General features: G+C 38.9%; 1 protein-coding gene across 1 annotated transcript in view; it reads right to left on the reverse strand.

Moving 5' to 3' along the window:
* Nucleotides 1–24343, reverse strand: part of DCDC1 (doublecortin domain containing 1) — a 380146-nt gene that overhangs the window by 159995 nt on the left and 195808 nt on the right. Inside the window, exons 13-16 of the mRNA XM_037040449.1 lie at nt 20656–20761; nt 13792–13926; nt 12278–12396; nt 2041–2101 (exon numbers count right to left, since the gene is read on the reverse strand). Of these exons, the coding sequence (XP_036896344.1) occupies nt 2041–2101; nt 12278–12396; nt 13792–13926; nt 20656–20761 (421 nt within the window). The remainder of the gene's footprint in view (nt 1–2040; nt 2102–12277; nt 12397–13791; nt 13927–20655; nt 20762–24343) is intronic.

Genomic DNA, 24343 nt, shown 5'->3' on the forward strand with positions numbered 1-24343 from the left:
AATATTAACACACCATGTGCTGCACTTTCCCTCATCTACATAACTTAGCATTTCGGAGATCATGGTGGTAGGATCAACTACTAACAGATATCTAATATGATTAATTTAATATTTGCTTTTCTTAACCACCAGTGGTTGATACTTAAAGGTTGATCCACATTCCACTTAGATTGGGAACCAGAGAACTCGAAGGCAATCTTGAGAACTCCAGGCCAGTCTCCTCATTTTTTAAAGCAAACTTTTATGTAAATATACTATGCATACAGAAGAGTATAGAAACCACAAGCATACAATTCCACCCATTTTCCATACCGTGAACACCTGTTTAAGCACCTGGGTCAAAAAAGGGACCTCACGACACACCTGGCACCCTCCTCCAGCCCCTCTCAGTCACTAACTTCCTTCGGCTACGGCCACTCCTGACTTCTAACACGATAGTTTGTTGCTCTGCCTAGCGTTAAAGTTTAAATTACCGCAATCATATAGTGTGCATTCTCCTACACCTGGTTTATTTTTTTCACCATTGTGTCACTGAGATTCAGTGTTACAGTAATTACAGTTTGTTCACTGCCATTGCTATCATCCCCCAGGGTCAGACCATTATGGCTCATGAGCGAAGTTGGATCAACCACCTACATGTGAAAAGAAAGTTTTCTTGAAACCCAGGCATACCACTCATTTACACATTGTCTATGGCTGTTATGCTACAAAGGCCGAGTTGAGAAGTTGGGACAGAGGTCATGTGGTTCACAAAGGCTCAGATATTTAGTATCTGGTCTTTTACAGAAGCTTTCCAACTCTACTATATCCCATGGAATATGTACGATACAATGTATGCGTCCATTCCACCGCTGGTTACAGGGGATAAGTACTGGGGGATAAGTGTTATCTCCCACTGAGGATACCTCAATCAGGACTTGCTATAAACATTTCAGTAAATGCAAGTACTTCAGTTTAGCAGTAAACTAGGAGGGGGTTTGCTGGGCTACATGGACAACCTCAACTTTAGTGGATGTTGCCAGTTCTCCAAAGAGTCAATTTTCTACAGTCTCATTCACTGTGATGGATAAGAAAACTGACTCAGATATCGAAACAGTATCTGTAGTCCCATGCTCATTGCAGCGTTGCTCGCAATAGCCAAGATATGGAAACCACCTAAGTGTCCAAGTGTCCATCAATGGGTAAATGGGTAGGCAGGAGGCAGTATGTGTTTTATTCATATTTATACATGCGCACACACACACACACACACACACACACACTGGAACATTAATGAGTTATGAGAAAGAAGGCCTGCCATTTTTGACACCATGGATGGACCTAGAGGGCATTATGCAAAGTGAGACAAGTCGGACAAAGAGACAAGTACTGCATGATCTCACTATATGTGGAATCTAAGGAAGCCAAACTTCTAGAAACAGAGAAGTCTGGTGGTGACCAGGAGGGTGGGGGAACTGAGGAGCAAACTTACAACTAGGAGGTAGAAATAAGTTCTAGAAATCTGATGCACAACATAGTTATTATAGTCAACAACAATATATTATAAACTTCAATGCTGTTAGGACAGCTTCGTCTTAATTGTATACAAAAAGAAGTAATAATGTGACAAGATAGAGAAGTATTAGCTAATGCCATGCTGATAATCATATTGCAAGACATACGTCTAACAAATCAATACACTGTATACCTTTAACTTATACAATGGTATATGTCAATTATATCTCAAGAAAAATAATGAATTAAACTAAATATTAAGATAAAACAAAGAAAGAAAACTAATGACCTGAAATGCTGGGTTGTTCCTAGCAATAAATTGTGGAAAATTATCTTCAGCTTTGGCAAACTAGTGTTTTAAAGTCAAACAAAACCTCAAAGGAAACTACTGGGTTAAATTAAATTCCATTCTAAACTTCTGAGAACAGAGTTAAATCATTTGTGCACAAAAGGCATACCTTGCTCTCAACAATAGACAGTGCATTCTATACAAAACTGGGAACAGAAAAAAGCTGGAATAAAAGCCGTGGCTTATAAAGTCCTTACCTTAGAATAAATACAGCTGTCAGTTCCAAACACCCACTTCTGAAAATCATCTTCTTTATGCCTGTAATGAAAATGTAATTTAGAGATTGACACCTTTTCTTCACACTGAAATGTTTCATAGGTTTCACATAAAAGCATCATATTCCCCGTCGCCTGGCAGGAGGACTGCCCACACTCTACTATCCTGCCATCACCGCTGCCACCTCAGTAGCTACCACCTTCCACAAGAGAACCAGTTCCTTCCGTACCCAAAGTGCTGTGGTGTGTGTGTGGGGGGGATGTGTGTGTGGGTGTGTGTGTGTGGGGGGGGGGAATTCTATTAGAGAATAGAATCACTAGGAATATTAACAAATTTCTACCCCCAGAAAAGATCCTCGCTGAGACAGAAAGGGGTTTAATTGAGTACAAGGGTTAAGACAAAGGGATGGAAAAAGATACCATGGAAAATTAGAAACTTCAGGCATCCACTTCAGAAATAGCAGAAAATTTCATTAACAGACATCTCATTTTCTGAGCTAAGCCTAAGAAAGAAAAACTTAAATGTGCTGAAGTTAATCATGCCTAAATTAACTAATCAGGTTTTTGTTAATATTTAGAAACCTTACAAAAGTAAGACAAATGAATTAAATTAAGTGCAATGGGATGTTAAACAAGACTTTTCCTACTGCCTCTGAGTTTTGACAGAGATAACGGTGGTTGACAGTAAGAATGCCAGGTAACGCTCTCTTCCAAAGCAAGGGGCTCTATGGTCTGGCCCTGTGATCTGCATGGAAAGGCACCATCCGGAACCGTTTCAGTGGGTATCGCCCTTTTACCCACAGCCAGGGAACGTGAGAAAATGTGAAGAACGCTTGGGCCAGCTCAGATTTTGATTCAGAAGGTCTGGACCCCCAGACCTTCCACAGAAATAAGAAAGGCAAATGACTGCGATGATAAGAACTCTGGGGAATTTGGATGTGTGTAGACCATGGACCAGACTTTGGGAAACACTGAAATAGAATGATGAGAGTGGGTGAGGAAGAAAGAGCTACATACATAAAATATTACAAAAGAGGAACTGGTTTGGTGATTGACTGGGGTGGAGGTTAGAGAGAACAGACGATGTTAATTCTCAGATGTCAAACTGGGGTAAAAAGATAACACGATTTAAAAGATAACTTGACCAAGTGGATGATTTTCAGTCTCTCCGACTACCTGGTGACGTGCTGTCTGTCTCTCTTCCTATCTCTGCACCTAGCACGACATAGACACACTTGCTTGTTGTGTTCAATGGTGTCTTAAAAGAAGTGTTTCACCTGGTCTAAATTCATGTTGGCCAATTACCACTCTATTTCCAGCAAGACCTAAGTGGGGGCGGGGAAAGTAGACACAAAAAAACATACTGGAAGATTAACACTGAAATGAGAAAAACAGTGAAGGCTACTGGACAGGTAATGGAAATGAGTAAGGCAGGCTAGAGCTGGTGGGAGGGTGGGTACGGGGAATGGCGGGGAGTAGAGCAACCTGGAGGGTATGTGTTCTGTCTGCAGGGGAGACGCAGCCCTGCCTAATGGGGGTCATGAGAGAATGAAAGTCTGGTGCAGCCCATTCCTCTGATTTTTTCAAGAAAAAAAACCCCAGAAATCTGTATTTTTTGGTGAGAAATCTCCCTTTACAACTAATTCAAAAGACATAACAATGTGCAGGCCTGCCAACATCTATGCATTTACGATATTTAGTCTAATTTAACCTCGGTCTGTGGACAGATGTGTGTGTGCGTTACTTTTAATTAGTTTATACATCTGACACTAAAGACCAGATCTTACATTCTTGAAAAATCAAGCAAAACTGAGATTTAATGATGGCCTAAAGGAGAAATTTAGTTCTCTGGTTTGTCTATAAGATAACCAAAAAATGTCTGGGAGAAAAGGTTTTAAAGTTGATGATTTTTAGAATTGTTATGATTTTCAGATTACTTGGTAAGGACGTTGTTCTGCCTTTCATCCACTCACAGTCAGATGCATATCACAGAAAAAAATTCTAAAAAGACAAATGCGTGCACACAGTTGCTGTACCGAATGAGAATAAGATGAGGGGCATTAAGTGAGATACAGCTGAACTAATGAGGCATCATATGTTTACGATATTCTTTGTAAGTTGTCAGGGTGGTACTTTAAGTGCTAGTTCTATTATTTTTAGCATATAAAAGGCTATGTCTGGATTCACAGCATTTGTTAAAAGTATATTGTACTACTAGAGGAGAAGAGAAAAAAATTGTCTCGGGAACTTGCTGCCACATGAGGACATCTATTATTATTTATAATGAAACATGATTATGTTAAAAAACAAGTCATACAGGCACTTCAGAAACTCTGGACAGAGGTACATAAGTCCTGGTCTTCGTTGCTTTTTAAACAGCAAAATGTAACTTCACAGTTAATGAGAACCTCTAGTATTCCAAATTTTCTGCTATTTTGCCTCTCTTTTACAGGTTTTGTTTCTCAGAAAAAGGCAAGTTGCTTTCATACAGAGGCAAATGATCCTCATTTGCATAGGGATCCTGCCTGTCTCCTGCCCATTTCTCCCACTCTCCCTCTTTCCTTCCTTTATAAAGTAAACCACAACCTTTCCTGTCAATACACATTTGTCAAGTAAAACTACATTTTTACTTTTCTAAATTATCTCTTTCCTTGCCCACACTCTGTTCTCTACCAGAACAGCAAGTGTGAGGCTTCAGACCCACCCGAGGCTATGATAATCCAGGCCAGAGCAGGACATACAGGTCAGTGGGCTAAGAAAGACCACATCAACACTAGTTTTAGTGCGCAGTCAGCCCAGGGAGAGCCCTTGGCGTGGAGAGCGCGTGCTTCAAGTGCTACATAAACCAGTTCACCCCCTGCCCCTTTGAACTACACCACTGACCAACTCTCCCACTGAGTGGTCTCCCCTCACCATGCCCTCTCAGGAAACCACGCCGTCTCTCCTTACCCATCAATGCGATTTTTTTGTTTTCTTTTTTTAGTTAGTTTGGTTTTTTTTTGTTCTTTTTAAAAACAACTACTGAGAAATAACTGACATACAACTATCAGATACTGTATATCAATAGGCATATATTTAAAATGCAAAATTTGAAAAGTTTTGAAACATGTATATACCTGCTAACGCATCATAGCAGTCATGATAATGAACACATCCATACTCATCACCCCCCAAAATCACCCCAAAGTTTCCTTGTGCCCCTTTGCAGCCCCTCCCTTTCACGCCTCCCCACCATTTTATCTCCAAGCAAGTACTGATCACCTTTCTAGATTAGTTAGCATTTTCTAAAGTTCTATATAAATGGGATAAGCAATATATACTCTTTTTGGGGGTTGCTTCTTTCCCTAAGTATATGAGTGATTACTTTGAGATTCATCCATAACTGTTGCGCATATCAAGAGTTTATTCTTTTTTATTGCTGAGCAGTATGTTACAATATAGATATACCATAATTTATTTACTACCTATTCACCTGTGGATGGACATTTGGGGGGTTGTTTTCAGTTTTTACTTTTGGCTTCATAAATAAAGCTGCTGTGAATATGTGTGTTGAAGTCTTCGTAAGGACATGTGCTTTCATTTCTCTTATGCAAATTCCCAGGAGGCGAATGGCTAGGTACGTAGGTAGACACATGTTTCAAATTTTAGAAAAGTACGAACTGTTTCCAAAGTGACCGAACCATTTTATATTCCTACCAACTAAGTACGAGCGTTCCAGTTGCTGCGCACCCTCCCCCACATTTGGTATGGCCAGTCTTTTAACCAGTAGACCTCATACTGCTAATGTGGTGGTAGTTCATTGTGGGTTTATATTGCATTACCCTAGTGATGAGTGATGTTGCACACCTTTTCCTAGGTATGCCTCCCTTGTTCAAGTACCTGTCCAAATAATTTACCTGCCCACGTTCTCTTGAGCTGCTTGTGAATTTGGCAGATATATGTTATTTGCAAATATTTTCTCCTTACGTGTAGCCTGTCTTGTCATTCCTTGACAATGTCTTTCAGAGTAGAATTTCTTAATTCTAATGAAGTCCAATTCATCAATTTATATTTTAGTGGATATAAAAAGTTTTGTTTAACATAAGATCATATGTATTTTTTCCTTTGTTTTCATCTAAAATTTTTACAGTTTTAGATTTTACATTTCAGCCTATGATTTATTTTGAGTTAACTACTCCCTATGGTATGAGGTATAAATCAAAGCTTGTTTTTATTTTTGCATGTTAATATTCCAGTTCTTCCATCACCATTTATTGTAAAAAAAAATCATTTCTCCACCAAATCTCCTTGACTTATGTCGAAATCAATTGGCCGTGTATATGTATGTCTGTTGCTGGATGCTCTGCTCTGTTTCATTAATCTACTGTCCACTGTGGTGCCAAGAGCACGCCATTTTATCACTGTGACCTTACAATAAGCCTTGTCAGGTAAAACAGGCCTTCCAACCTTGCTGTTTTGGAAAATTGTTTTGATATTCTAATTAGATCTTTATCTTTCTACATAAATATAAAAATCAGCTTGATAATTTCTATAAAGAGAGTATAGAGTATAGTGGGGTTTTAATTGAGACTGCATTAAATCTATAGACCAATTTGAGAACAGCCACCACAACAATATTGAGACTTCCAATTCAAGAACACACTATATACCTGCATTTATTTAGGTCTTCTTAAATTTCACTCTGCAATGTTCTGTAGTTTTCAGTGCACATGCTTGCAACACATTTTGTTTGATTTATCCTTAAGTATGTCACACTTTTGAGGTTATTGTAAATGGTATTTTTAAATTTCAATGCTCAACTGTGTGTTGCTAGAATATAGAAATGTATCTAATACAGGTGTATAAATCTCAAGCTTTCAAACTTCCTAAACTCATTTATTAGTTCTGGAACCTTTTTAGATTATATAGCATTTTCTGTATAGAAAATCATGTCATTTGAAAATACAGACAGTTTCACTGCTTTAATTCCTACCTAGATGCCTTTTCTTTTCTTTTCCTTCCTATAGTGGCCAAACGTTTCCATGAAGTTCTGGGTAGGTGTGGTCAGTGTGGACAACCTTGCCTTCTCCCTGGCCTCAGGAAGGAGGCATTTGGTCTTTCACCTTTAAGTATGTTAGCTGTTCATGTTTCATACATGCCCTTTGTCATACAAACAGAGTTCCCTTCTACTCAGTTTTCTGAGAGCTTTCATTAGGGATCAATATATTGACCTTTGTTGAATGCTTTTTCTATATCTATTTGGATATCCATACATTTTTTTTCCTTTTTAGCCTGCCAATATGGTGACTTACATTGATTAATTTTCAAATATTAAACCAATTTTGCTTGCCTGGTCATGTGATATATTATCTTTTTTAATAATTGTTATATTGAATTAGCTAAAATTTTTAAAGAACTTTTGCATTTATGTTCATTCAGGATATTGGTCTATTTTTTATTTTCTTGTAACGTCTTTGGGTTTTGTCATCAGAAGTAATTCTGGTCTCATAGAAAGGGTTTCGTGGTATTTCCTCTCCTGTTATTTGGACAAGATTGTGTAGAATTGCTATTATTTTCTCCTAAAATGTTTGGTAGAGCTCCTTATGAAGCAAGTAAAACCATCTGTACCAGGAGTTTTCCTTGTGGGAAAGACTTAAATGAAAAATTGTTGGGAACCGCTCTACCTGGTTTCAGGAGTTGTAACTGCCCCCCACGGATAAGGCTGAGTGAAGGACCTCTGGACTGTGAGCCACTAAGGAGACAAAGCTTGTCTCTGGTAGCAAACGCTGCTTCTGCTTCATCCCCTGCCCCCAACGTTTGGTCGGTTAATCAGAGATGGGTAAGACACCTCAGAGGGAGAGCAACCTAAGCCAGACACAATCACTTGGGAGGCCCTCAAGGAAGGACTCGGGGGGCTGCAACAAAGAGAGTGATGGACCCTTGCTCCCGGCTATTCTGACATAGCCTGAGTTCTCATTTCTGTCTGGGAGAAGCACTTCCTGGCTCTAATCCACTTAAGCCCAAAAACCTAAGACTGGGAAGGCAGTGCATCCCTTTGCCAGCTAGAGCAGGTTCTGGGGTGATGGGCATAAGAAAGAGTTCACAAAGTTCTGTGAAGCCTGCTTTGCTAAGAGTGCTTTCATTCCCATGATAAGGGTCCAAGCAGGAAATGAGTATGTCTCAAAGTTTCTGCAACAGAAAAAGTTTACCCAATGGACACTGACTCAGACTAAGCCCTCAGATTTCTTTGAAATATTATCTACTATTTGATCCTTGCCACCTGTATTCCTGTGTATTACAACCCAATAAAAGCTATTGTAGAAGTTCTCGGCCCTTCTCCTGTGAGAGACTGACCACCTTTCCTCCCCAAGCAGATCATGTCTTGGCAGTATTATTTTCATCCGTGGTGGACGCAGGAACTTGCTGGTAAAGTTGCCCCCACAAAAAAATTAGTTTCTTTAAGAAATATAGTACAACTCAGGTTTCAAAGTTTTACATAGCCATTGCTAATTTCTGTCCTTTAAAGACTTGGTCCTTATCATCTACGCTGACAAATTTACTGGCACATACTTGTTCCAAATATTCGGTGATTATCCCTTTAGTAACTACATGATATCACCCTTCTCCTTTCTAATACTAGTAATTTGTGTCCTTTGTCTTTACTTCCTGGACCATGTGGCTAGAGGTTTCTTAAGTATTTTTTAATCTTTCTTAATAAAAAAAAAAGCTTTTGGTTTCAGTGGGTTTCTCTAGTTTCCTGATTTCTATGTCACTGATTTCCCTTCTAGCTTTTATTATTCCCTTTCCTCCCTTCATTCTGAGCTTGATTTGCTTTTCTTATTCTAGTTCCTTAAAATGGAACCTGAGGTCATTGATTTGATATCTTTTTTATTTTCTTATACAGGTATTTACATAAACGTCCCTCTGAGAACTTCTTTCGTGGCCTCTTACATTCACTTTCATTCACTCAAAATACTTGTTAATTTCTATTTCAATGTGTTCTTTGATCTGTGGGTTACAAATGTGTTATTCCATGTCCAAATGCATGGGCTGTTTCCAGAAAGCTTCATGCTATTGATTTCTAACTTAACTCCATTATTAGCAGAGAACGTATTTTATATGAATTCTGTTAACTATATTGAGACCTGTTCTATAATCAGAACATAGTATTAGTTTAATATGCTGTGCACTTGAAATGAATATGTCTTCTGCTGTTGTTGGGTGCATTAAGCTATGAACATCAATTAGTTAACTCTGTGATTCTCATCTTCTGTACTTTTACAGACTTATTACCACTTGATCTATTGATTATTGAAACAATACTGTTTTGCTGACTATAGCTGTAGATTTTTCTCTTTCTTCTTGTGGTTCTGTCAGCTATCTCTTCCTGTATTTTGCAGTTGTCTTATGAAGTGAACAAAGGTACAGGATTTTTATGTCTTCCAACGGGCTAACCACTATGAAATGATCTTCTTCACCCTGATGGTAAAACCAAAGTCTACTTTGTCTGATAATAATTCAGCCATTCAAGCGTTTTTTGTATTGGTATTGTCATTCTATAAATGACTTCCATGCATTTACTTTTAACCTATTTGTGTCCTCATATTTAAAGTGGGTTTTTATAAATTAGCATATAGATGGATCTTGCTTTTCTATCTAAGTTGGCATCTGACTTGTTTTATCTTCACCTGAGGACATGCTTATTAGAGGGGAAGGGACAGAGAGAGGGAGGGAGAGAAACCTCAATGTGAGAGGAAAACATCAATCGATTGCTTCTCATACATGACCCGACTAGGACCAAACCTGTGACCCAGGCATATGGTCTGGCCTGGAATCAAACCCCTGACCTTTCAGTTTCCAGGGTGATGCTCCAACCAACTCACCCACAATGGCCAGGGTCTGACATCTCACTTTTAAATGGGGTGTTTAGATCACTTATATTTAATGTAATTCTTGGTACAGTTGGTTGAAATCTACCATCTTGTTCTTTATTTTTTCTTTGTCCTATTTGGTGTTTTTCCCCTTTGCTTCTTTATCTGTCTTCTTTCGGATTAAATATTTTTATGATTTCACTTTATCGACATTTTTGATTTGTTACCATAACTCTTTGTTATGTTATATTAGTCGACGCTTTAGGGCCTATCATATACATCTTTAACCTGCCAGTCTACCTTCAATTGATGTCATTCCATTTGACAAATACGGTATCTTTCTTCCATATAATGTCTTTTCTCTTTATAAGCATTTAAGATTTTTCTCTTCATCACAACCTGTAGGCAATTTTATTAAGATATTGCTTGATTTCATTTATTCATGTTTGTTGTGCTTAGAATTTGTTGGATTTCATGGATCTGTAGGTTATAGTTCTCACAAGATTGGAAATACTTCAGATAGCAGTTCTTCCAATATTTTTCTGTTTCCTGCTTCTTCCCCTCAGAGACCTTAATTATTCAGAGATTAGGCCACATAAAGTTTCTCACATATCACTGATACTCTGTTCTTTTTTTTTTCAATTTTTTTTCTCCCTGGCTTTCACTGTGAATAGTTTCTACTGTTTTCTCTTCAAGTTCGTTAATATTTTCTTCTACAACGTGTAATCTGCCATTAGTCATCTATTTTTCATTTCCTACATTTTCATTTTCATCTCTAGAAATTTGATTTGAGACTTTTATATCTTCCATGTTTCTACTTACTACATTTACTCTTTTCTCTGGCTTCTTAAATACATGAAGTACAGTTATAACAACTGTTTTAATATCCCATTTGTGAATTCTATATCTATATAATTTCTAGGTCAGATATGATTGCTTGACTTTTCTCCTTATTATAACCACAGACTAAGTGAGCTGAAGCACCTGTGGCTCCATGCTCCAAGGTCTGGTCTTGTCACTATCATCACAAGTTGAACCTTGACATGTCTCCCATTTATAGCACAGGTCCTGCCCGGGAATCTCGTCGCCCACTCCGCATACAGCACCACGCCAAACTGGGGCTTGTCTTGGCTTTGTTTGTCTCTCTTGGGAACTGTGTGTTTAGGGTGCTACTAGCACTGGGTAGTTTATGTGCCATGAAGCTAATGCCTCCCTCTCCCTTCCGCTTGTGTTTCTCGATTAAGGTACCTCGCTCATCCACCGGGATACCTGCTACTATACTTGTCAGGCAATTGTGCGACTAGACTTTGACATATAGGCAGTGTAGTGTTGTTGCTAAGAGTAAGTTATAGAGCCTGACCGCTTGGGTTTGCATTCCTGCCCAACCACGTAGGAGGCATGACCTTGAGCCAATGGTAACTTCCCTATGCTGCAAGCTCCTCAACTGGGAAGATAATAATAATGCATACCTCATCAGGTTGTTGTGAGGATTAAATGTGAAAATATAACATAAACAAATTAGAATACTGTCAGGCTCAGAAATTAATTTTTGTTCGAGTGAGAAGAATAGCCAGAATCTATGCATGTGACTCTGACTCTGTACATCACACTCCTAGTCATTATGTGATATTCTCATACTTGCTGGACAGTCTGTATTGCGTATTAGAGAAAAGTTCCCTTCTGCATTGGCACTGGGCTCGTTTCTCTGGTGTTTAAATGCCCTCATTCTGGTTTCAACTCTGAAGCACAAACTAATTGCCTACCCGTCCAGAAGTAGTTGGATAATAGCTTTCAAAGTCCTGAAGTACAACAGGATTTATTTTTGTCAACCCAGGTGAAATCAGAAGGTAAATGAACAAGAAAAACAAAAGCACTAGGACACTATTTCCAAACTGTTGAATATCAATCAATTTGCTTCTTCCTAGCTGTATTTTTCAATTTTATACTCCCAAGTCAGAAAGCAGCAATAGCTTGCCTCCTTGGTTTTTCTTTCATCATCCAATATTTTATATTTAGAAGGTGAAGAAAAGGTTAAGAATACAGATAGAACATTACATTTTTAATGAGCAATCAAAATAAACAGAAGGAAGTCAGTTCCCATAATCACGGAGCAAAGCAGCAGTCTGTCTGCCACAGGGGTGCACGGTAGGGCCAACATTTCATTTTGAAATATCTAAGAAACACTATCAAACCGAGTGGGATACATTTTCAGCTTATTTTAGAATAGAAAAGCTAATGTTGATATTGTGGACACAAATTTAAACACCTAATGAATATTCCCTCTAAGGCAGGAGGCATCATGATTTGACTGCTCAGAAATCTTGAAATTCACATGTACTGTTTTGAGTTAAATAACTTAGAAGCATTACCTTTTCTGTAGGATTAATTTATATCCTTCTAGCGAGGTTCCCTCAATGGCCTTGATTTTGATTGGATGACCAATAGCTAGGCAGCCCTGCGTTATTGCTCGGCTCAGGATCATCCCAGTCTTCCAATGAATAGAGAGGGGAGAAAGGTCTAAATAAGTTAAAAGAACCAGAAAATTCAACAATGTGTCACAAATAGTGAGGTCATTATGCCTGGATAACCCCGGATATTAACAGTTGCTGAAAGTGAAACACTACCCGCAACTTAGCAGCCAGCGAGCCGTGCTCAGAATCAGTGATCCGCCCTGTCCGACAAGGTGGCATTTCATAGTTCAGCGCCAAATACAACAGACCTTGATATCTTCATTTGTCCTTTTTCTCTGTGCATATTTCACAGTGCAGCAATTTGGGGTCCATCACATGTCACTTGTTATAGCTGTAACTACAGAGCTTACGAGAAATATGTATGCACAGAAAAAAAAGTGCAATGAACTGAAAAGATTGAAACAAATCCTTAACCTTCGTACCAATCTGAAGTTTTACTCTGGGACTAGGTACCACAGGTATTATTATTAGATCAGAAACAAAATAAACTTTAAAAAGGCTAGCACTTAGAGTCTCCAGGTTGAAAGCAAATTTAAGAAATATCTAACTTCATTCTGGCTTATAAAATGAATAATGTTTCTTAGTATCCTTATGCCTTAATTACTCTATATGTTTGTTTTTAACTCTCTCAAGAATCTAAAAAATTAATCAAGGGCAATTTAAATATTCATTTGAGAAAACAGTTTCAACCTCCTGTCCCTCACCACAAATTAACAGCAACCATCTTGCCTGCACTGCTCTGTGCCCATGGAAGCATTACGAAGAAGCAAAAATAGTCCGTCGTAAGGAGACCAAGGGAGACACAGGCAGGAGAGACACAGCTGCACCATCTCCTTCCAGGCATATATATTTGGTGGCGAATGCAAACACATTTCAATGGTAAGAGGGGAGGAGAGGGCAATTAGATGTTCTCAATTTAAGTCATATCCAAAAGTAAAATTTAAATAGTGCCAATACGCAAGTACAAATATATTAGGCGATGTTCACATTTCACACTCAGGGATTTCTTCTAAAGCTGTCCTTATAACAGCCACATGCTATCGTTAGATGGTGCTAAACCACCAGGCTCCATGAAGCGCAACAGAGAAGACCAAGAGTGGAAGCAAATGGCATTCAGAAAAATCTCGTGAAAACGGCGAGTCTGTGGACTATACATTCGCTCCACTCTGGGTCAAGGGTACTCTGGAGTATGAACTCCTCAGCACATCTAAAAATGAATGCAACACTCACATGGGGATCCACGGAACTGCTCTGCACTAGAACCAAGTGCAGAGAAGTGGCATTTGTAACGACCAACAATTTATCACGCTTTCACTGCATGCTTGTGTGCGTGCGGGAAGGGTCCTGGGGCACACGGTGAGCCGGTCGGTGAGCATGGGAGTCCCTCAGGGACAGCAGACATTCTTGGGTACCTTCGTGATCAGCCACGTGCTGGCTGCAGGCCACAGTGTCGACGGCACCGCCTGACATCTGCTGCTCTCTTCACCACTTGAGGAACCCCACTTTCCAACAGAAACCGAGGCATGGAGAACAATATTGGGGTCCACCTGCACCACGAGAACAAGTGTGCATTTTTAGAGTATGGTCTGAAAGTCAACTTTTCTCAATACACTTACCCAAAATAAGTTATCCTAGAACACTATGTTTTTGATTGAGAAGGGCTCTTTTGAAACAGTAGTGCTCAATCTCACTTGATTCAACTCAGTTAATAGCTGTTGAGCATTGGTTCTGATATGCAAGACCCTTGACTGTGTGATACGGGATATGAAATACAGGGCAGGGGAGAAGTAGGTTTATAGTTGTTTGTACAGAAAATAATACAGTAATTAATAAATAATAACACAGGAATAAACTCTGTGTTTTGTGTACTCACAACTGTGAACCTACGTTTGCCCTACCCTATATTTTTCCTGCCCTAAAGGAACAGCAGTAGAGGCAACAATACAGACACACACACACACACACACACACACACACATAACTTCATGTTAATCTCCATATGATTAAACAGTACTCTAGGTATCCAAAGAATGATAGGTTCATTTCTGCTGCAGCAACAAAAAGTGCAGTATCTTGAAGGAAGTCAGGCAGGAAGGGCTGGATTATAGAAAATCTTGGTGATGTTGATCTGGGAAGGGTAGATAGAATGGATCACAGGATGGAAACATCAAAGGCAAGGAGAACAGCCAGGAGTCCACGCAGCCTCCTAAGAATAAGGGGATGTGAGTTGAAACTTCAGTGATCGTTGTGTAAATGCATGGGGGCACCTACTGGGGAGACCCTATATCTGCGTGTGTTATCAGATTACCTATGTCAAAGGTATTATGTACCTTCTACCATTTCTCACTTAGACCTGGTTGTCAAATTAACAGGCGTTCACATTGCCTGTGGGGATTCTATTACCTCATGTTTAATACTTTATCCCCTAACTTACATGATTGCTTTCTCTGAGTAAGTTTGTAAGTACTGATATTTATTTGTACAGGATTTGGGGGCCACGACAGTTTCTGCTTTAAACCCAACAGATGATGTGGCTTCAGTAACAATTTAAATTACTTTCTAATACTAAAAAGTCCACTCTAAAATGGTGCTAGCGCTGGATATTTGTTGGGTAGAAGATAATTTTTAAATGCAAAAATTAAAGGATAATATTTTTAAAGTGTGATCAGGCAATAACAAAAGGGTACAACTAATATACGTGGTAATTGTTCTATAATGGAAAATAGCTACTTCTCAAAACGAGAACGTTTCATGTGACCTCTGTATGTAAAACTAAAATTTTAAGGATGCAGCCACCCCACCGCATGAGCAGATTTGACGTACAGCTCTTTGATTGCGTTGTCCCCAGTTAGCCAGTTGCAGCTGGATTCTGGAGGGGAATCCCCCACAGTTGCTGGACAACAATAAATCACATTCTATGAACCCATCTGCCACAGGACTCAGCATTTAAAGTAACACTCTAACCCAACCCCCTAACTTCAAGTTGCCATCCCGCTCCAAACTCGCCTCTGCAACTGGGAAGAAGATTGTTTTGACTGGAATTAGTCAGACAGGAGAAACACACTGCCAACTGCTTCTTTGTACAGCACCTGCTGCCAGCGCCTACACTCTTGTTATCTCCGCAACACGGTCTAATCTTTTAACAGTTGGCTCCCTGGTGAAGAGCGAAGGGGTCCTTTGTGTCTGTCTTGGGCTGGCACCCAGTATTAACACCATGCTGTTCTCTGGGAGAGATTTCGCTGGACAGTTCCCAAGTGATTCTGCACAGACCAGACACAGCCGGGGCCACTCCCCAGCTTCATTTCTTATTATAAGGAAAGAAAGCTGGCTAAGATTGAGCCTCTGGTACTCTTAAAACTGACAACAGTAGTTAAATTTCTTTTTGTGACTTGACCTTTTTCTTTTAAATTTTAGCCTGATAGTTTAGTTTTAGACTAAACATTTTAAAAGGTTGGGAACATTCTAAAAACTATGAAAATTGGAATTTAGACAAACAGAAGTGTTCTGCCAAACTGCAACATTGTACGTTCTGTAGATGTGTGTGGCAGTGTGCCTGTGCACATGTGTGTGCATGTTTCAGTGTGTGTATAAAACATTTACATTGACACTGTTTTCTACATACATGCCCTCTTACATGTGATCAGAAAATCATTTTTAAGTACAGTTGAGTATCAAATCAGGAAATTCTCTTTCATTCTTTTGAATACCTGTGTATACAGGGTGGGGCAGAAGTCACGCCTGCCTGAGTGTGGTTGGTTAACGAATAATATGGGTGAATAGTTTATCGTCTTAATTTGAGCATTTCACCTAATTTGTCCTATGGTGGGCTTGAGTGTGATATTGTTGTAGTACAGCATTACATGCTTATGGTTTTGTAATAAAAGGTTTTATAATAAAAGGGGAAGTTGTTTGGCCAGACCCTGTACATAACTCCCTCTCAGGACCACCATGATACTGTTTATCCGAATAAACTGTGCTGATAAAAACGATGCGTACACGTGACGCGTCAGGTAAAACTCGTTGCTGAATTTTCCCTTTCCAAGTCACTAACGAAATGGGAGTAGCCTTTCGTGTTTCTGTGCAGACGCAAAGCAATAAGGGAACTGTTGTCTTTTCTCACTGACCTACTGAGGGACCGAATACAGAACAATAAAAATTTTCTTAAATAAACAAGCTCTTGTATCAATCACAACCTTCATTCTAAACAAGTTGTTTACTACATAAAAATGTTCTACAATTTTGTACTTTTGAATGAGAATTTAGAGCCAAATTAAATAACTTGATAGATAAACTAAATCACAACTGTAAGCAATATTCTAAAATCCCTTCCCTCCTGCCTCTGATTTTCCCTCTTTTTGATTTTTGATCTCTGATCTAGAACCCACCAATCCACCCCTCATCTAAGGACAAAAAATGAGACAGTTTGAAAGCAGAAAATATCAATGAACACAGAATTATGCAACCGAATAAGGCAACTTCCAAATCGAGGTAAGCAACCCTTCAATAGCTTGTACAGTCCAGACACATGAAAGAGACTCGGGTTTCACTTAAAGTCCTGTGTCCTATTCTAATGGCAATCAGTTCAAAATGTAAATTAGATTTTTTTTCATTTTCCACAGTGTAAGTTATTTGTAGAAAATACTCTTCCTCGGTGACATCCTCGCCAAAGAAACAGGACAGCAGAGAATTGTCTGCCTGTTCCCAGCCTCCTCTGTGATGTACAGAACAACATTCCGCTAGCGTCTGAGACTGCTGATTTTACAAATTAACTTGTAACAGGTCGCCCTCGTTCTAAAATTTTAACCTGGCATTTTTCTTGTTCTTGCCGTACTGAAATGTGTCTGTAATGTTCTGATGAAATCTGATCATACCAAAAGGCTAGAATCAAAGTAAGTTTCCTTTTCATTTTGGCAAAATATAAACCTGCCAAACACCAGAGAGTCTGTTTTTCTGCTCTACTTTCCCATAAACCAGTTGCCCCTCAAGCTATTCTTCTCATGATTTTTTTCTTTTATGTGAACTACCATGAAGTTTAAATCTCATCCATTTCATGGAAACATACAATTTTATTGCCCTTAAACTGGGGGCAATCTAAAAATTCCACCAATTTAAGTAGAGAACTGCTGAAAGATGCATTTGCCAAGTTGGCCATTGCAGTAGATTCCAATTTTTTTTGAAATGGATAAAAGAGCAACAGGTTGTAATTGTCAGGGTTATAGCTGTCTCCCACATTACTAACAGGGATTACATGTTCCAAGTTTTTCTCTGTAGGAAAGGTTTTACTTGTCAATAAGAGATCTGAATAAACAGTAAGGGATTGGGCACTGATATTTCTATTTCAAGCCAATTTCAAAACACACCCACCAAGAATATCAGCTTTTGCCTCCCTCCCCTCTTCCCCTATTGTAATCAATCCTCTTAGCAGGTCTTCTTCACTCAGTGAGCAGCAAGATTCTACCACAAAATACCCTATATACTACTATTTAGGTTGGACTGAAATTTTATTCAAAGCCAATTTCTTCTTCCAAAAATACAATAGTGTACAAACTTTTATTTAAGATGAGTGTTTTCTCAGTTTCACTGAGTCACTAGAACCAATTGATAGTGATGCAATTACTGTGGGTTATTCTATCCACATAATTTTTCTATCATTTTTCAGCATAAGAAAATACAGTTTTCTTTTAAAGTCCTACTTTGGCTTAAAATCAAAGAGAATACCCCTGTGGGTCCTTTTCTTGTAATAACTCTTTAATACCCTTTCCCTCCAGGTTTGAGCTGGTTTCTGTTGAATGAGTTAATTAACTAGAGAATTCAGTTCCATTTAGCTAGACAGAGCTTGTAGATATCTCAGCAGAGATAAAGATGATCAGAATGCCCTTTGCCCTGAAGGGATTTCTTGTCTGGCAGGAAGGATAAAACAAGGACCTCCTGAGTCATCTTCCTAACACAAAATCAAATCAGATCTTGCCTCTGCATATTGCCAATGTCTCCTTGTTTTCTACAGAACAATACTCAGAATCCCTAACACTGAATTAAGACCTTTTATGATCTGATCTCAACCTACCACTCTTCTCTTTTTACCCCAATATGACCTCAAATAGGCCTAAACTTGAGCACCAACTGACTGGATCATGCAAAAAAAAAAAAATGCTGTAAGAGGAACAACATCAACTTCAACGGCCTTATAAATGGTACAGAATAGATGCGCTGGGGGGTACCAAGGCCAGAAACAGCCTATTGGTTTGCGGGTGGGGCAGAGAAAATTTTTTGTGGAGCTGAAACAAATCAGATAAGGCTAGAAAGATGGGCAGGGTTTCAACAAGCATTTAATGAATGCCAACTATATGCCAGACTTTGTGCTAGGATCAGGCAGGAGGGTGACAGAGAAGGCCGGGGGTGGCCGCAAAGAAAGAAGGGTTGAATTCCAGGCAGAGGGACCCACGCAGGCATAATAGCAGTGCTTTCAGAAAACAACAAATGAACGCTCTGGCTTGGCCAACATACAACAGGTTGGACAACAGAAAGCCTTGTGAGATAGGCTACAGCTAAACTTTAAAGACCATTTGTCAAAAATGTGTTGTGCACTAGCCTCACACCGAAGACTTTGTGCAAGCACTCCAGAGGACAAGGTCTGTGTCAGGGCACTTCTCAGTTTAGAGGAAGAGACAGACACAAAAGCAAATAAATGCCTAGAGCAAAAGACAAACTCTGGGAACCATCTTCAAAGGACGCAAAGGAGTTCTGAGAATACAGTCCTCTCTGGAGGACCTGAGAGGGTGTCATGGAAGAAGAGGAAGTTGAATAAAGCCTGAAGGCAAACAAATAGTAATGGTGGGGGCCCTTCCTAGGGAAAGGACAACACACACTGTAACACAAGTGTCCCAAAGTGAAAAGCGCGTACTAGGACACAGCTTATTAGCTCTGACTGTGGTGTGCGGTACGAAAAAGATCAAGAAGAGAAGACGGAAAAGGCAGACTGGGAGTAGGGGAAGGAGAACCATGGGCAGGAGTGAAGGCCAGATGAGGACATGCAATGCCAGGAGGCAACAGCCAGGCAGACAAGGTTTTTGAGCAGGAAAACAATGTTACAGTGAAAACCTACAAAGGCATGTCAACAGGATGAGAACTATGGCAAATAAATCTGAATATCAGATGAATATAAACTATAAGGTCATTAATTATTGGTGCACCATTCAACCTACATTTATTTTCTAAATTTGCTCAAAATCGGCCTTTCCTTTATGTGCCAGTTTATCAAATCTTTGTTTTCTTACACTACTATTTTGGTTGGACTGAAATTTAATCCAAAACTGATTTCTTCTTATAAAAATACAACAGTGTACAAACTTTTAAATTATACTACCTAGATATTTATACTATTATAAGTAGTAAATATAAATAGTACAAATAATTATACTGCTCAGATATGGATGCACCTTGAAACAACTAATATTTTCAGTATAAATTTTGACATAATCGACTGAAAGGCCAACGAGGTAAAAAAAATTAGTGCAGGACAATATGTTTCTTACACTCTCTCTTGGAAATAAAGGGCCCGGGCCAGTTCACAGGAAGCCCTGTGTTCGCTGGCAACCCTAACTCTCTGGGTGGCTTTGGTTTTGATTTCAGGAGATCAAAAACTAAAGCTGATGTACCTGAAATGATCAACCCTGCAGTTTCCCAGAGGAGGAAAACAAAACAATTATTCCTTTTTTGCAGGCATGTTTAAAGTGCCTTTCATAGCTCAGGTGGAGAATGAAATTCTCCACTGGCAAGATACCTAAGTATAAATTAATAAATAGGCCTTCTGCATGGGCTTGTCATGAACCGGGTTTTCTGAGGAACTCATGCTCCTTAGATGCACTGACTCACAGAGCAAATAATCAGATCCTAAAGTATAGAGATAGATCCATCTCAGAGACTTTCTTAAATAACTCAAAATTACTATTAATATAGTAGTTGTAAAGAAAATATGCCAAAAATCATACTTGAACAACACAATTCAGGTAGAATTTTTTCAAGTAGGAATGCTATATATTTTTTGACTGAAATATTTTTATTGTTGTTCTGTTACAGCCGTCCCAGTTTTTCCCCGCTGCTCTCCCCTGCCCTACACACTCCCCCACTCCCTCAGTCAATCCCCAATAATATCCACCCCAATATTGGTAAAATAATTCAATTTTCAAAACCTTTTACAAATATCTACTCAGTCACCATGTATTGACTGAGAGCCCAATACATGAAATACCCACATTTTTACAACATATCGTTCTGACCTTGTTTTGTAGGAAATGGTTCTCCAAGTCCACCTCTTCAAATCGATCGGGTATCTCTTGACTGATGGCATTAAAATCCACTGGAAACCCCTCACAAACTTCCCAACTAAGAAAAGCAAAACGTGATTATTTTTGCTGGAGAAAAGTGTAATTATAATAATCTTTAACCCACTAGCACAGTAATGTATGCACTTTATATTCTACTAGTGAGAGAAAAGTCAATGTATAGTTCATAATCTTTTAAACAAAAAATTTTAAAGTGCTTTGGTATCTCTAATTGAGAAAGAAAGGCTTTAAATATTTATGTCGCAATTATTTATAACATTGAGGAATTCCATACCTAATTAATTGTTAGCAGAATAATAAGAAATGATCTTTATTCTTACAGAATCACTTGTAGTTGAGGCCATTTTCACTGTTAAGTTTATTGCCTAAATACAGTGGATTATGTATGTAATAAGTAAAGTAAACTTAAGTAATGTTTGCTTATACAATATACAATAATAGTTGTGTTAGGCATGTTAGGTTGGTATTTTTAAGAATGTCTTAAGAGGAAACACAAAGGACTCTGGTCAAGATGAAGGTATAGGTAAACACATCTAGCCTACTCATACAACCACAGTAAAAATTACAACTAAATTACAAAATATCACCCAGAATCATCAGAAAATTGAATACAGAAGTCCAACAACCAAGGAATTAAAGACATTGCATTCATTCACATGGGTAGCAGGGGTGGAGACTTGGAGACCCAAAGACATGGAATGGATGGTCCCACACCCAAGTGTGGTGGGTAAAAACTGGGAAGGATATCTCCTGAGCAAGGGATCCTAGCACCACCCCAGACCACCCAGCCTGGGGTTCCAGTGTCAGAAAGATAAGTCCCTATAACTCCTGGCTGTAAAACCAAGTGGGGTTTGGGGCAGTGGAAGAAACTGTGGGATTCTCAGGTGTATTTTCTTAAAGGGCCCTTCTTAGGACCACGCAGACTCACTCCCTCTAGATTGCAACACCAGGGCAGCAGCTTGAAGGGCACCAGCGGCATAGGGTGAGACACTGAAATGTCTAGCACCAGAATGAGTGCCGGGGGACAGCTTCCTCCCAGACAAAACTCCAGAGGCCAGGCAGCACCATTGCCCAGTTTCTGAGCCCTCCTCAAACACAGCCACAGAGCATCAACACCGTGTTGGAGATTCTATCAACCTGGGTCACAAGGGTTGCCCCACCTCGTGACCCTAAGGCTCTGCCCGATCCAACTTACAGTTGTACTTTTCTACATTAGACCACACTACTAAGACAGGGAGTAAAAGCAACTCTACCTAATACATAGAAACAAACACAGGGAAGCTTCCAAAATAAAGAGACAAAGAAATATGGTCCAAATGAAAGAACAGAACAAAACTCCAGAAAAAGAACTAAGCAAAGTAGAAATAAGCAATCAGATGCAAAGTTAAAAACAATGGTTATTAGGATGCGCAAGGAACTCACTGGGTACTTCAACATCATAAAAAAGACCCACCTAGAAATAAAAGTTATACTAAGTGAAATAAAGAAAAATTACAGGGAATCAACAGTGGAGTGGATGAAGCTGAGAATCAAATCAATGATTTGGAACACAAGGCAGAAAAAAAAATTCAATCTGAAAAACAAGAAGAGGAAAAAATCCAATAAACAAGGATAGGGTAAGGAGCCTCCAGGACAACTTCAAACGTACCAATATTTGCATCATATGGCTGCAAGAATGAGAATAGAAAGAGAAAGAAACTGAGAACTTATTTGAAAAAAATAATGAAAGAAAACTTTCCTAATCTGGTAAAAGAAATAAGACATACAAGTCCTGGAAGCACAGAAAGTCCCAAACAAGGTGTATGCAAACAGGCCCACATTGACACATTATAATTAAAATGCCAAAGGTTAAAGAGAAAGAGAAAATCTTAAAAGCAGTAAGAGAAAAGCAGTTAGTTACCTACAAAAGAGTTCCCATAAGTGTCACTTGATTTTTCAAAAGAAACTTCGCAAGCCAGGAAGGAATGGCAAGAAGTATTCAAATCCATGAAAAGCAAGCACCTACAACCTAGATTACTCTACCCAGCAAAGCTATCATTTAGAGTGGAAGGGCAGATAAAGTGCTTCCTAGACAAGGTAAAGCTAAAGGAGTTCATCATCAATAAGCCATTACTATATGAAATGTTAAAGGGACTTATCTAAGAAAAATAATAAAATCAAAACTCTGAACATTAAAACGGTAATAAATTTACAACTACAAACAATTGAATCTAAAAAGCAAACCAGTAGAACAGAAACAGGACCACAGATATTGGGCTCCTTTGGATAGTTACTAATTGGGAGTGGGGAGAAGGAGAGTGGAGGAAAAGCTGCAGGGACAAAGACGTACCAAAGAGGTACAGAAGAGGTGGGGGAGAGAAGATTAACAGTAGTATAGGAAATGGAATAGCCAAAGAACTTATATGCATGACCCATGGACATGAACTAAGGTCAGGGATTGCCAGAGGGAAGGGTATTATTGGGTAGAGGAGGGCAAAGGGGGAAAATTGGGACAACCGTAATAGCATAATCAGTTTTTATATATATACACATATAAATATATAAATTATATATATATATATACATATGAGGCAACACAGTCTAAAGGACACATGGACAAACCACAACCTGGAGATGTTGGGCATCATTCTGAATCCAGCCAAGTCACTTCATTTAAAAGTGAGCCAATCCCTCGCTCTCCTGAAGAAAATTACTTGGCTCAACAGTGATACATTAAGACAGGCCACAAAGCATATCGCTACTCAACAGAAAACAGTTCTGGGGATGGTAATAGTATTCTTATAATACTCTGAGAAATATAAATAAGAGTATGATTTCAAATGATCTCTTCAGAGTACAGAAAGAAAATTCAAACGGAATCCAGTATTAAGTAAATTATCTTCCAACTAGTTGTGTTCAGTAAGGGCAGTTTCACATTGTCGTTCTTAAGGAGCTAGCTCTAATGTGAATCTGCTCAGTAAAACAATAGTTATTGAACCTAGGAAGTAAAATTAAGAAGGAATAAATGAATTCCAAATTAAACTCCTAGCTAAAGGGTTTAGGCATATTTAACAGCTTGGAGAAAGACTATTGTACATGAAATAAATCTCAGAACTGGAAATGCCTATAATAAAAGGATGCTGATGAGTTATTTTCTATCTATAAAGAAAAAGAGAACAGGACAAAACAGATCCAAATCTTGCCTGGAAAGTGACAGACCAGCCACCGGGTGACAGAGCTGTGGGTTAAAATACTGCCACGGAATCCGATGACTGCGTCTTTGTGGGCATGCTTAGCAGTGGGCTGACACTAAACCAGGCAACCTCATCAGACTGCCTTTGGTGTTCAGGGCCTGCCTCTACTTCAGTCTTTTTACCTGCATCTTTAGGAAAGTTGCAATGTGTTAAATTTAAAAATATTAAAGCTAGATAGGACTTCATAGATCACATAGCCAACATAAAATTCATTTAATTCAAACAAAATTTGAATTAAAAACATTCCGCTCCTCAGTCACATTAGTCATATTTCAAGTTCTCAACTGTCACAAAGTATGATTCATCGTCACGGAACGTTCTCTTAGCCAGGATAGTGGTTGAACCCTCAGTTCTTAGGAAAGGAAGTCTGGTTTAAAATATTGGCTCTG

The sequence above is a fragment of the Sturnira hondurensis genome, unplaced genomic scaffold (assembly GCF_014824575.4).
Source record: "Sturnira hondurensis isolate 20B ecotype Veracruz unplaced genomic scaffold, ASM1482457v3 Scaffold0002638, whole genome shotgun sequence".
NCBI classification, from domain to species: domain Eukaryota; kingdom Metazoa; phylum Chordata; class Mammalia; order Chiroptera; family Phyllostomidae; genus Sturnira; species Sturnira hondurensis.